Source organism: Oncorhynchus kisutch, unplaced genomic scaffold (assembly GCF_002021735.2).
Source record: "Oncorhynchus kisutch isolate 150728-3 unplaced genomic scaffold, Okis_V2 Okis06b-Okis10b_hom, whole genome shotgun sequence".
NCBI classification, from domain to species: domain Eukaryota; kingdom Metazoa; phylum Chordata; class Actinopteri; order Salmoniformes; family Salmonidae; genus Oncorhynchus; species Oncorhynchus kisutch.
The window spans coordinates 15,137,611-15,152,485 of record NW_022261983.1 but is presented as its reverse complement, the minus strand read 5'-3'; the positions used below and the strand labels follow the sequence as shown (position 1 = coordinate 15,152,485).

Sequence of the window (14,875 nt, the reverse complement as noted above, 5' to 3'; positions counted from 1 at the left end):
TAGAGAGGGCCCTATCTATCCCCTAGCTAGCCAACAGTCTGCTCCAATAGAGAGGGCCCTATCTATCTCCTAGCTAGCCAACAGTCTGCTCCAATAGAGAGGGCCCTATCTATCTCCTAGCTAGCCAACAGTCTGCTCCAATAGAGAGGGCCCTATCTATCTCCTAGCTAGCCAACAGTCTGCTCCAATAGAGAGGGCCCTATCTATCTCCTAGCTAGCCAACAGTCTGCTCCAATAGAGAGGGCCCTATCTATCTCCTAGCTAGCCAACAGTCTGCTCCAATAGAAAGGGCTCTATCTATCCCCTAGCTAGCCAACAGTCTGCTCCAATAGAAAGGGCCCAGGATGAACAAAGGCCCAGGAGCCTCACTTTTCAAATGTTCTTAGCTGCTATACTTAATTTCTTCATACTATAATTTCTTAAAATAGGAGAAAATTCTGTTTAAATACAATGTCTCTACAAATTAATAAAGCTGTGTTTATAAAATAAAGTTTATAAAATAGTTTATAGTTTATAAAATAAATTAATAAGCGCATTTCATTTATAAATCGCAAAACAAATGGCATACAAAATATATGTAAATTGCATATTTTGATTTCAAGTTTAACATGTATAAATGGCATTGTGTAGTTATGGATTTCATCATACGCATAATTAACTATCAAATCTGTGTGAACTACAAACGTCTTCTAAACGAGACACTGATGCTCTGTGTAGCCCTGTGTTATGTCCCAAAGAGCCCTATTCCCTACATCAGGGCTTCTCAAACCACTTCCCTGGGACCCCCAGACCTTACACAATGTTGTTGTAGCCCTGTGTTATGTCCCAAAGAGCCCTATTCCCTACATCAGGGCTTCTCAAACCACTTCCCTGGGACCCCCAGACCTTACACAATGTTGTTGTAGCCCTGTGTTGTGTCCCAAAGAGCCCTATTCCCTACATGAGGGCTTCTCAAACCACTTCCCTGGGACCCCCAGACCTTACACAATGTTGTTGTAGCCCTGAACTAGGTCACATGATTCAAGTAATCAAAGGGCTTGACGATTAGTTGACAAGTTGAATCAAGTGTGCTAGCCAATTATCATACTTGACTCAAGCAAAAGTGAAAGTCACCCAGTAAAATACTACTTGAGTAAATCTTAAAAGTGTTTAGTTTTAAATATACGGAAGTATCAAAAGTAAATACATAAATAATTTTTCATTCCTGATATTAAGCAAACCAGACGGAACCATTTTCTGTTTGTTATTTATTTACGGACAGCCAGGGTCTCCAACGCTCAGACATCATTTAAAAACAAAGCATTTGTGTTTAGTGAGTCTGCCAGATCAGAGGCAGTAGAGATGACCAGGGGATGTTCTCTGTTTAGTGAGTCTGCCAGATCAGAGGCAGTAGGGATGACCAGGGATGTTCTCTGTTTAGTGAGTCTGCCAGATCAGAGGCAGTAGGGATGACCAGGGATGTTCTCTGTTTAGTGAGTCTGCCAGATCAGAGGCAGTAGGGATGACCAGGGATGTTCTCTGTTTAGTGAGTCTGCCAGATCAGAGGCAGTAGAGATGACCAGGGATGTTCTCTGTTTAGTGAGTCTGCCAGATCAGAGGCAGTAGGGATGACCAGGGATGTTCTCTGTTTAGTGAGTCTGCCAGATCAGAGGCAGTAGAGATGACCAGGGATGTTCTCTGTTTAGTGAGTCTGCCAGATCAGAGGCAGTAGAGATGACCAGGGGATGTTCTCTGTTTAGTGAGTCTGCCAGATCAGAGGCAGTAGAGATGACCAGGGGATGTTCTCTGTTTAGTGAGTCTGCCAGATCAGAGGCAGTAGGGATGACCAGGGATGTTCTCTGTTTAGTGAGTCTGCCAGATCAGAGGCAGTAGAGATGACCAGGGATGTTCTCTGTTTAGTGAGTCTGCCAGATCAGAGGCAGTAGGGATGACCAGGGATGTTCTCTGTTTAGTGAGTCTGCCAGATCAGAGGCAGTAGAGATGACCAGGGATGTTCTCTGTTTAGTGAGTCTGCCAGATCAGAGGCAGTAGGGATGACCAGGGGATGTTATATTGATAAGTGTGTTTAGTGAGTCTGCCAGATCAGAGGCAGTAGAGATGACCAGGGGATGTTCTCTGTTTAGTGAGTCTGCCAGATCAGAGGCAGTAGAGATGACCAGGGGATGTTCTCTGTTTAGTGAGTCTGCCAGATCAGAGGCAGTAGAGATGACCAGGGGATGTTCTCTGTTTAGTGAGTCTGCCAGATCAGAGGCAGTAGAGATGACCAGGGGATGTTCTCTGTTTAGTGAGTCTGCCAGATCAGAGGCAGTAGAGATGACCAGGGGATGTTCTCTGTTTAGTGAGTCTGCCAGATCAGAGGCAGTAGGGATGACCAGGGGATGTTATATTGATAAGTGTGTTTAGTGAGTCTGCCAGATCAGAGGCAGTAGAGATGACCAGGGATGTTCTCTGTTTAGTGAGTCTGCCAGATCAGAGGCAGTAGAGATGACCAGGGGATGTTCTCTGTTTAGTGAGTCTGCCAGATCAGAGGCAGTAGAGATGACCAGGGGATGTTCTCTGTTTAGTGAGTCTGCCAGATCAGAGGCAGTAGGGATGACCAGGGGATGTTATATTGATAAGTGTGTTTAGTGAGTCTGCCAGATCAGAGGCAGTAGAGATGACCAGGGGATGTTCTCTGTTTAGTGAGTCCTCCAGATCAGAGGCAGTAGAGATGACCAGGGATGTTCTCTGTTTAGTGAGTCTGCCAGATCAGAGGCAGTAGAGATGACCAGGGGATGTTCTCTGTTTAGTGAGTCTGCCAGATCAGAGGCAGTAGAGATGACCAGGGGATGTTCTCTGTTTAGTGAGTCTGCCAGATCAGAGGCAGTAGGGATGACCAGGGGATGTTATATTGATAAGTGTGTTTAGTGAGTCTGCCAGATCAGAGGCAGTAGAGATGACCAGGGATGTTCTCTGTTTAGTGAGTCTGCCAGATCAGAGGCAGTAGAGATGACCAGGGGATGTTCTCTGTTTAGTGAGTCTGCCAGATCAGAGGCAGTAGGGATGACCAGGGGATGTTATATTGATAAGTGTGTTTAGTGAGTCTGCCAGATCAGAGGCAGTAGAGATGACCAGGGGATGTTCTCTGTTTAGTGAGTCCGCTAGATCAGAGGTAGTAGAGATGACCAGGGATGTTCTCTGTTTAGTGAGTCTGCCAGATCAGAGGCAGTAGGGATGACCAGGGGATGTTCTCTGTTTAGTGAGTCTGCCAGATCAGAGGCAGTAGGGAGGACCAGGGATGTTCTCTGTTTAGTGAGTCTGCCAGATCAGAGGCAGTAGAGATGACCAGGGATGTTCTCTGTTTAGTGAGTCTGCCAGATCAGAGGCAGTAGGGAGGACCAGGGATGTTCTCTGTTTAGTGAGTCTGCCAGATCAGAGGCAGTAGAGATGACCAGGGATGTTCTCTGTTTAGTGAGTCTGCCAGATCAGAGGCAGTAGAGATGACCAGGGGATGTTATATTGATAAGTGCGTGAATTTGACCATTTTCCTCTCCTGCTAAAGCATTCAAAATGTAGCGAGTACTTTTGGGTGTCGGGGAAAATGTTGTGAGGAAAAAGTGCATTTATTTTCTTTAGGAACGTAGTGAAATAAAAGTCAAAGTTGTCATAAAATATAAATAGTAAAGTACAGATTCCTCCAAAACGACTGAAGTAAAATGACTTTAGAGTGTTTTAGTTAAGTGGTTTCCACCCCTGGTGCTGTGGAATAGATGAAACACATAGAACGACTGGGTGTCCCCAAGAGAGGATGGATACACACTGCCCTACATAGTGCACTACTTTTCACCAGAGCCCGATGGGTTTGCCTGGTCAGAGGTAGTGGTATAAGTAAAGAATTGGGTGCTATTTAGGACACATGTCCAGGTGAAGGGTCACACATCCAGGTGAAGGGTCACACATCCAGGTGAAGGGTCACACATCCAGGTGAAGGGTCACACATCCAGGTGAAGGGTCACACATCCAGGTGAAGGGTCACACATCCAGGTGAAGGGTATTTGACATTCAGGTGAAGGGTCACACATCCAGGTGAAGGGTCACACATCCAGGTGAAGGGTCACACATCCAGGTGAAGGGTCACACATTCAGGTGAAGGGTCACACATCCAGGGGAAGGGTCACACATCCGGGTGAAGGGTCACACATTCAGGTGAAGGGTCACACATCCAGGTGAAGGGTCACACATTTAGGTGAAGGGTCACACATTCAGGTGAAGGGTCACACATCCAGGTGAAGGGTCACACATCCAGGAGAAGGGTCACACATCCAGGTGAAGGGTCACACATCCAGGTGAAGGGTCACACATCCAGGTGAAGGGTCACACATCCAGGTGAAGGGTCACACAGCCAGGTGAAGGGTGGTTGACATTCAGGTGAGTGGTCTCTTGGTGATGTCCTGCTCTGTCAGGTAGTAGTTGAGGTATCCTCCCAGAGCGCTCACTGACACGCCTGTTATGTGACTGGAACAACCATCTGGAGGGAGGAGGGGGAGATAAAACAGTAAAACATTATTGAAACTGGGTTCTGTTTTTCTGAGTGTGTTTTTCTGGGCTGTTTCTGTGTGTGTGTGTGTGTGTGTGTGTGTGTGTGTGTGTGTGTGTGTGTGTGTGTGTGTGTGTGTGTGTGTGTGTGTGTGCGTGCGTGCGTACATGTGTGTGTGTGTGTGTGTGCGTGCGTACGTGTGTGTGTGTGTGTGTGTGTTTCTGTGCGTGCTGGTTCTCTCTGTGTGTGTCTGTATGTGTGCATTTTGGCCATGAATAACACCAGAGATATTCTTGACACACACCCTTCAACATTCTCTCTCTCCTCTTCACTCTTCTGTGGGGCTGTGTAAAACATCCCACTTCCTGATCCTGCAGCCTCAGAATGTGCTGCAGCCAATCAACTTTGAGAAAGTCAGAGAAACCAGCCAATCCACACAGCAGTACTGTTGAGAGGGAGGAAGATATAGAAAGTAAAATCATGGTCTCGTTTTAAACAAACTACAACTTATAAAGGTTTTGCATGTTATGTAAATGTTGCCACCCCTATTACTAGCCTGTTCAACCCCTCTTTATCCCCTATTACTAGCCTGTTCAACCCCTCTTTATCCCCTATTACTAGCCTGTTCAACCCCTCTTTATGTAAATGTTGCCACCCCTATTACTAGCCTGTTCAACCCCTCTTTATGTAAATGTTGCCACCCCAGTTCTGGGACACTGTAAAGTCCATGGAAAATAAGAACACCTCCTCCCAGCTGCCCACTGCACTGAAGATAGGAAACACTGTCCACACTGATAAATAATACCATAATTGAGAATTTCAATAAGCATTTTTCTACGGCTGGCCATGCTTTCCACCTGGCTACTCCTACCCCGGTCAACTGCACCCCCCACAGCAACTCGCCCAAGCCTTCCCCATTTCTCCTTCTCCCAAATCCTTTCAGCTGATGTTCTGAAAGAGCTGCAAAATCTGGACCCCTACAAATCAGCCGGGCTAGACAATCTGGACCCTTTCTTTCTAAAATTATCTGCCGAAATTGTTTCCACCCCTATTACTAGCCTGTTCAACCTCTCTTTCGTGTCGTCTGAGATTCCCAAAGATTGGAAAGCAGCTGCGGTCATCCCCCTCTTCAAAGGGGGGAGGGACACTCTTGACCCAAACTGCTACAGACCTATATCTATCCTACCATGCCTTTCTAAGGTCTTCGAAAGCCAAGTCAACAAACAGATTACCGACCATTTCGAATCTCACCATACCTTCTCTGCTATGCAATCTGGTTTCAGAGCTGGTCATGGGTGCACCTCAGCCACGCTCAAGGTCCTAAACGATATCTTAACCGCCATCGATAAGAAACATTACTGTGCAGCCGTATTCATTGATCTGGCCAAGGCTTTCGACTCTGTCAATCACCCCATCCTCATCGGCAGACTCGACAGCCTTGGTTTCTCAAATGATTGCCTCGCCTGGTTCACCAACTACAGTTCAGTGTGTCAAATCGGAGGGTCTGCTGTCCGGACCTCTGGCAGTCTCTATGGGGGTGCCACAGGGTTCAATTCTTGGACCGACTCTCTTCTCTGTATACATCAATGAGGTCGCTCTTGCTGCTGGTGAGTCTCTGATCCACCTCTACGCAGACGACACCATTCTGTATACTTCTGGCCCTTCTTTGGACACTGTGTTAACAACCCTCCAGGCAAGCTTAAATGCCATACAACTCTCCTTCCGTGGCCTCCAATTGCTCTTATATACAAGTAAAACTAAATGCATGCTCTTCAACCGATCGCTACCTGCACCTGCCCACCTGTCCAACATCACTACTCTGGACGGCTCCGACTTAGAATACCTGGACAACTACAAATACTTAGGTGTCTGGTTAGACTGTAAACTCTCCTTCCAGACCCATATCAAACATCTCCAATCCAAAGTTAAATCTAGAATTGGCTTCCTATTTCGCAACAAAGCATCCTTCACTCATGCTGCCAAACATACCCTTGTAAAACAAACCATCCTACCAATCCTCGACTTTGGCGATGTCATTTACAAAATAGCCTCCAATACCCTACTCAACAAATTGGATGCAGTCTATCACAGTGCAATCCGTTTTGTCACCAAAGCCTCATATACTACCCACCATTGCGACCTGTACGCTCTCGTTGGCTGGCCCTCGCTTCATACTCGTCGCCAAACCCACTGGCTCCATGTCATCTACAAGACCCTGCTAGGTAAAGTCCCCCCTTATCTCTGCTCGCTGGTCACCATAGCATCTCCCACCTGTAGCACACGCTCCAGCAGGTATATCTCTCTAGTCACCCCCAAAACCAATTATTTCTTTGGCCGCCTCTCCTTCCAGTTCTCTGCTGCCAATGACTGGAACGAACTACAAAAATCTCTGAAACTGGAAACACTTATCTCCCTCACTAGCTTTAAGCACCAACTGTCAGAGCAGCTCACAGATTACTGCACCTGTACATAGCCCACCTATAATTTAGCCCAAACAACTACCTCTTTCCCAACTGTATTTAATTTATGTATTTATTTTGCTCCTTTGCACCCCATTATTTTTATTTCTACTTTGCACATTCTTCCATTGCAAAACTACCATTCCAGTGTTTTACTTGCTATATTGTATTTACTTTGCCACCATGGCCTTTTTTGCCTTTACCTCCCTTCTCACCTCATTTGCTCACATTGTATATAGACTTGTTTATACTGTATTATTGACTGCATGTTTGTTTTACTCCATGTGTAACTCTGTGTCGTTGTATCTGTCGAACTGCTTTGCTTTATCTTGGCCAGGTCGCAATTGTAAATGAGAACTTGTTCTCAACTTGCCAACCTGGTTAAATAAAGGTGTTCTCAACTTGCCAACCTGGTTAAATAAAGGTGTTCTCAACTTGCCAACCTGGTTAAATAAAGGTGTTCTCAACTTGCCCACCTGGTTAAATAAAGGTGTTCTCAACTTGCCAACCTGGTTAAATAAAGGTGTTCTCAACTAGCCTACCTGGTTAAATAAAGGTGTTCTCAACTTGCCTACCTGGTTAAATAAAGGTGTTCTCAACTAGCCTACCTGGTTAAATAAAGGTGTTCTCAACTAGCCTACCTGGTTAAATAAAGGTGTTCTCAACTAGCCTACCTGGTTAAATAAAGGTGTTCTCAACTAGCCTACCTGGTTAAATAAAGGTGTTCTCAACTAGCCTACCTGGTTAAATAAAGGTGTTCTCAACTAGCCTACCTGGTTAAATAAAGGTGTTCTCAACTAGCCTACCTGGTTAAATAAAGGTGTTCTCAACTAGCCTACCTGGTTAAATAAAGGTGTTCTCAACTAGCCTACCTGGTTAAATAAGGTGTTCTCAACTAGCCTACCTGGTTAAATAAAGGTGTTCTCAACTAGCCAACCTGGTTAAATAAAGGTGTTCTCAACTAGCCAACCTGGTTAAATAAAGGTGTTCTCAACTTGCCAACCTGGTTAAATAAAGGTGTTCTCAACTTGCCAACCTGGTTAAATAAAGGTGTTCTCAACTAGCCTACCTGGTTAAATAAAGGTGTTCTCAACTAGCCACCTGGTTAAATAAAGGTGTTCTCAACTAGTCTACCTGGTTAAATAAAGGTGTTCTCAACTAGTCTACCTGGTTAAATAAAGGTGTTCTCAACTAGCCTACCTGGTTAAATAAAGGTGTTCTCAACTAGCCTACCTGGTTAAATAAAGGTGTTCTCAACTAGCCTACCTGGTTAAATAAAGGTGTTCTCAACTAGCCTACCTGGTTAAATAAAGGTGTTCTCAACTAGCCTACCTGGTTAAATAAAGGTGTTCTCAACTAGCCTACCTGGTTAAATAAAGGTGTTCTCAACTAGCCTACCTGGTTAAATAAAGGTGTTCTCAACTAGCCTACCTGGTTAAATAAAGGTGTTCTCAACTAGCCTACCTGGTTAAATAAAGGTGTTCTCAACTAGCCTACCTGGTTAAATAAAGGTGTTCTCAACTAGCCTACCTGGTTAAATAAAGGTGTTCTCAACTAGTCTACCTGGTTAAATAAAGGTGTTCTCAACTAGCCTACCTGGTTAAATAAAGGTGTTCTCAACTAGCCTACCTGGTTAAATAAAGGTGTTCTCAACTAGCCTACCTGGTTAAATAAAGGTGTTCTCAACTAGCCTACCTGGTTAAATAAAGGTGTTCTCAACTAGCCTACCTGGTTAAATAAAGGTGTTCTCAACTAGTCTACCTGGTTAAATAAAGGTGTTCTCAACTAGCCTACCTGGTTAAATAAAGGTGTTCTCAACTAGCCTACCTGGTTAAATAAAGGTGTTCTCAACTAGCCTACCTGGTTAAATAAAGGTGTTCTCAACTGGCCTACCTGGTTAAATAAAGGTGTTCTCAACTAGCCTACCTGGTTAAATAAAGGTGTTCTCAACTAGCCTACCTGGTTAAATAAAGGTGTTCTCAACTAGCCTACCTGGTTAAATAAAGGTGTTCTCAACTAGCCTACCTGGTTAAATAAAGGTGTTCTCAACTAGCCTACCTGGTTAAATAAAGGTGTTCTCAACTAGCCTACCTGGTTAAATAAAGGTGTTCTCAACTAGCCTACCTGGTTAATAAAGGTGTTCTCAACTAGCCTACCTGGTTAAATAAAGGTGTTCTCAACTAGCCTACCTGGTTAAATAAAGGTGTTCTCAACTAGCCTACCTGGTTAAATAAAGGTGTTCTCACTAGCCTACCTGGTTAAATAAAGGTGTTCTCAACTAGCCTACCTGGTTAAATAAAGGTGTTCTCAACTAGCCTACCTGGTTAAATAAAGGTGTTCTCAACTAGCCTACCTGGTTAAATAAAGGTGTTCTCAACTAGCCTACCTGGTTAAATAAAGAGGTGTTCTCAACTAGTCCTACCTGGTTAAATAAAGGTGTTCTCAACTAGCCTACCTGGTTAAATAAAGGTGTTCTCAACTAGCCACCTGGTTAAATAAAGGTGTTCTCAACTAGCCACCTGGTTAAATAAAGGTGTTCTCAACTAGCCTCCTGGTTAAATAAAGGTGTTCTCGAACTACTGCCACCTGGTTAAATAAAGGTGTTCTCAACTAGCCACCTGGGTTAATAAAGGTGTTCTCAACTAGCCTACCTGGTTAAATAAAGGTGTTCTCAACTAGCCTACCTGGTTAAATAAGGTGTTCTCAAACTAGTCTACCTGGTTAAATAAAGGTGTTCTCAACTAGTCGACCTGGTTAAATAAAGGTGTTCTCAACTAGCCTACCTGTTAAATAAAGGTGTTCTCAACTAGCCACCTGGTTAAATAAAGGTTTCTCAACTAGCCTACCTGGTTAAATAAAGGTGTTCTCAACTAGCCTACCTGGTTAAATAAAGGTGTTCTCAACTAGCCTACCTGGTTAAATAAAGGTGTTCTCAACTAGCCTACCTGGTTAAATAAAGGTGTTCTCAACTAGCCTACCTGGTTAAATAAAGGTGTTCTCAACTAGCCTACCTGGTTAAATAAAGGTGTTCTCAACTAGCCTACCTGGTTAAATAAAGGTGTTCTCAACTAGCCAACCTGGTTAAATAAAGGTGTTCTCAACTAGCCAACCTGGTTAAATAAAGGTGTTCTCAACTTGCCAACCTGGTTAAATAAAGGTGTTCTCAACTTGCCAACCTGGTTAAATAAAGGTGTTCTCAACTAGCCTACCTGGTTAAATAAAGGTGTTCTCAACTAGCCACCTGGTTAAATAAAGGTGTTCTCAACTAGTCTACCTGGTTAAATAAAGGTGTTCTCAACTAGTCTACCTGGTTAAATAAAGGTGTTCTCAACTAGCCTACCTGGTTAAATAAAGGTGTTCTCAACTAGCCACCTGGTTAAATAAAGGTGTTCTCAACTAGTCTACCTGGTTAAATAAAGGTGTTCTCAACTAGCCTACCTGGTTAAATAAAGGTGTTCTCAACTAGCCTACCTGGTTAAATAAAGGTGTTCTCAACTAGCCTACCTGGTTAAATAAAGGTGTTCTCAACTAGCCTACCTGGTTAAATAAAGGTGTTCTCAACTAGCCTACCTGGTTAAATAAAGGTGTTCTCAACTAGCCTACCTGGTTAAATAAAGGTGTTCTCAACTAGCCTACCTGGTTAAATAAAGGTGTTCTCAACTAGCCTACCTGGTTAAATAAAGGTGTTCTCAACTAGCCTACCTGGTTAAATAAAGGTGTTCTCAACTAGTCTACCTGGTTAAATAAAGGTGTTCTCAACTAGCCTACCTGGTTAAATAAAGGTGTTCTCAACTAGCCTACCTGGTTAAATAAAGGTGTTCTCAACTAGCCTACCTGGTTAATAAAGGTGTTCTCAACTAGCCTACCTGGTTAAATAAAGGTGTTCTCAACTAGCCTACCTGGTTAAATAAAGGTGTTCTCAACTAGCCTACCTGGTTAAATAAAGGTGTTCTCAACTAGTCCTACCTGGTTAAATAAAGGTGTTCTCAACTAGTCTACCTGGTTAAATAAAGGTGTTCTCAACTAGCCTACCTGGTTAAATAAATGTGTTCTCAACTAGCCTACCTGGTTAAATAAAGGTGTTCTCAACTAGCCTACCTGGTTAAATAAAGGTGTTCTCAACTAGCCTACCTGGTTAAATAAAGGTGTTCTCAACTAGCCTACCTGGTTAAATAAAGGTGTTCTCAACTAGTCTACCTGGTTAAATAAAGGTGTTCTCAACTAGTCTACCTGGTTAAATAAAGGTGTTCTCAACTAGCCTACCTGGTTGGTAAATAAAGGTGTTCTCAACTAGTCTACCTGGTTAAATAAAGGTGTTCTCAACTAGCCTACCTGGTTAAATAAAGGTGTTCTCAACTAGCCTACCTGGTTAAATAAAGGTGTTCTCAACTAGCCTACCTGGTTAAATAAAGGTGTTCTCAACTAGCCTACCTGGTTAAATAAAGGTGTTCTCAACTAGCCTACCTGGTTAAATAAAGGTGTTCTCAACTAGCCTACCTGGTTAAATAAAGGTGTTCTCAACTAGCCTACCTGGTTAAATAAAGGTGTTCTCAACTAGTCTACCTGGTTAAATAAAGGTGTTCTCAACTAGCCTACCTGGTTAAATAAAGGTGTTCTCAACTAGCCTACCTAGTTAAATAAAGGTGTTCTCAACTAGCCTACCTGGTTAAATAAAGGTGTTCTCAACTAGCCCACCTGGTTAAATAAAGGTGTTCTCAACTAGCCTACCTGGTTAAATAAAGGTGTTCTCAACTAGCCTACCTGGTTAAATAAAGGTGTTCTCAACTAGCCTACCTGGTTAAATAAAGGTGTTCTCAACTAGCCTACCTGGTTAAATAAAGGTGTTCTCAACTAGCCTACCTGGTTAAATAAAGGTGTTCTCAACTAGCCTACCTGGTTAAATAAAGGTGTTCTCAACTAGCCTACCTGGTTAAATAAAGGTGTTCTCAACTAGCCTACCTAGTTAAATAAAGGTGTTCTCAACTAGCCTACCTGGTTAAATAAAGGTGTTCTCAACTAGCCAACCTGGTTAAATAAAGGTGTTCTCAACTAGCCTACCTGGTTAAATAAAGGTGTTCTCAACTAGCCTACCTGGTTAAATAAAGGTGTTCTCAACTAGCCTAACCTGGTTAAATAAAGGTGTTCTCAACTAGCCTACCTGGTTAAATAAAGGTGTTCTCAACTAGCCTACCTGGTTAAATAAAGGTGTTCTCAACTAGCCTACCTGGTTAAATAAAGGTGTTCTCAACTAGCCTACCTGGTTAAATAAAGGTGTTCTCAACTAGCCTACCTGGTTAAATAAAGGTGTTCTCAACTAGCCTACCTGGTTAAATAAAGGTGTTCTCAACTAGCCTACCTGGTTAAATAAAGGTGTTCTCAACTAGTCTACCTGGTTAAATAAAGGTGTTCTCAACTAGTCTACCTGGTTAAATAAAGGTGTTCTCAACTAGCCTACCTGGTTAAATAAAGGTGAAATAAATATAAATAAATATGTTTCTCTAAACTCTGACTGTCATACTGCTTACCAAGTTCGATCTCCTGCATGAGATGGTGATCCAATAGGTTGCAGGCTTCATAGACACTCTAGTCTACAGATAGGCCCTGCTCTAATGTAGTGCACTATATAGGGAATAGGGTGCCATTGGGCCCTGCTCTAATGTAGTGCACTATATAGGGAATAGGGTGCCATAGATCTCTGGTCTAAAGTAGTGCACTATATAGGGAATAGGGTACCATAGATCTCTGGTCTAAAGTAGTGCACTATATAGGGAATTGGGTGCCATAGATCTCTGGTCAAAAGTAGTGCACTATATAGGGAATTGGGTGCCATAGATCTCTGGTCTAAAGTAGTGCACTATATAGGGAATTGGGTGCCATAGATCTCTGGTCTAAAGTAGTGCACTATATAGGGAATTGGGTGCCATAGATCTCTGGTCTAAAGTAGTGCACTATATAGGGAATTGGGTGCCATAGATCTCTGGTCTAAAGTAGTGCACTATATAGGGAATTGGGTGCCATAGATCTCTGGTCTAATGTAGTGCACTATATAGGGAATAGGGTGCCATAGATCTCTGGTCTAAAGTAGTGCACTATATAGGGAATTGGGTGCCATAGATCTCTGGTCTAAAGTAGTGCACTATATAGGGAATAGGGTGCCATAGATCTCTGGTCTAAAGTAGTGCACTATATAGGGAATAGGGTACCATAGATCTCTGGTCTAAAGTAGTGCACTATATAGGGAATTGGGTGCCATAGATCTCTGGTCTAAAGTAGTGCACTATATAGGGAATTGGGTGCCATAGATCTCTGGTCTAAAGTAGTGCACTATATAGGGAATTGGGTGCCATAGATCTCTGGTCTAAAGTAGTGCACTATATAGGGAATTGGGTGCCATAGATCTCTGGTCTAATGTAGTGCACTATATAGGGAATTGGGTGCCATAGATCTCTGGTCTAAAGTAGTGCACTATATAGGGAATTGGGTGCCATAGATCTCTGGTCTAAAGTAGTGCACTATATAGGGAATTGGGTGCCATAGATCTCTGGTCTAAAGTAGTGCACTATATAGGGAATTGGGGTGCCATAGATCTCTGGTCTAAAGTAGTGCACTATATAGGGAATAGGGTGCCATAGATCTCTGGTCTAATGTAGTGCACTATATAGGGAATTGGGTGCCATAGATCTCTGGTCTAAAGTAGTGCACTATATAGGGAATTGGGTGCCATAGATCTCTGGTCTAAAGTAGTGCACTATATAGGGAATTGGGTGCCATAGATCTCTGGTCTAAAGTAGTGCACTATATAGGGAATTGGGTGCCATAGATCTCTGGTCTAAAGTAGTGCACTATATAGGGAATTGGGTGCCATAGATCTCTGGTCTAATGTAGTGCACTATATAGGGAATTGGGTGCCATAGATCTCTGGTCTAAAGTAGTGCACTATATAGGGAATTGGGTGCCATAGATCTCTGGTCTAATGTAGTGCACTATATAGGGAATTGGGTGCCATAGATCTCTGGTCTAAAGTAGTGCACTATATAGGGAATTGGGTGCCATAGATCTCTGGTCTAAAGTAGTGCACTATATAGGGAATAGGGTGCCATAGATCTCTGGTCTAATGTAGTGCACTATATAGGGAATTGGGTGCCATAGATCTCTGGTCTAAAGTAGTGCACTATATAGGGAATTGGGTGCCATAGATCTCTGGTCTAAAGTAGTGCACTATATAGGGAATTGGGTGCCATAGATCTCTGGTCTAATGTAGTGCACTATATAGGGAATTGGGTGCCATAGATCTCTGGTCTAAAGTAGTGCACTATATAGGGAATTGGGTGCCATAGATCTCTGGTCTAAAGTAGTGCACTATATAGGGAATTGGGTGCCATAGATCTCTGGTCTAATGTAGTGCACTATATAGGGAATTGGGTGCCATAGATCTCTGGTCTAATGTAGTGCACTATATAGGAAATAAGGTCCCATTGGGCTCTGGTCAAAAGTAGTGCACTATATAGGGAATAGGGTGTAATTTGAGACTGACTGTTTTCGATGAAGATGTCCTGGGTCTCCCCGGTGAAGTTATTCTGTATGATGTCCATGTTTCCCTTCAGCATGTTGGAGCAGAATATCCCCTGGTACTGTCTCTCTGTTAGGTTAGCACGCGACGTACGCATGTCCCCCTTCAACATGGCAGAACAACCTCTCTGGAGGAGGGGGGCAGGGAGGGGGTTAGGGAGGGAGAGAGGGGTTTAGGAGGGACGGGGTTAGGGAGGAAGAGAGGGATGGAGGGAGAGAGGGGGTTAGGAGGGACGGGGTTAGGGAGGGAGAGAGGGAGGCAGGGAAGGAGGAAGAGAGAGGGAGGGAGGGAGGAGGGAGGGGGTTAGGGAGGGAGAGAGGGAGGCAGGGA

At 43.5% G+C, this 14,875-nt stretch overlaps 1 protein-coding gene across 1 annotated transcript in view; it reads right to left on the bottom strand.

The window, feature by feature from the left end:
• Positions 1-3,473: 3,473 nt before the first annotated feature.
• The window catches only part of LOC116359835 (UPF0764 protein C16orf89 homolog), a 14,234-nt gene continuing 2,832 nt past the window's right edge, over positions 3,474-14,875 (bottom strand). Inside the window, exons 5-7 of the mRNA XM_031813685.1 lie at positions 14,510-14,672; positions 4,821-4,961; positions 3,474-4,507 (exon numbers count right to left, since the gene is read on the bottom strand). Coding sequence (XP_031669545.1) covers positions 4,404-4,507; positions 4,821-4,961; positions 14,510-14,672 — 408 coding nt within the window. The 3' untranslated portion in view covers positions 3,474-4,403. The remainder of the gene's footprint in view (positions 4,508-4,820; positions 4,962-14,509; positions 14,673-14,875) is intronic.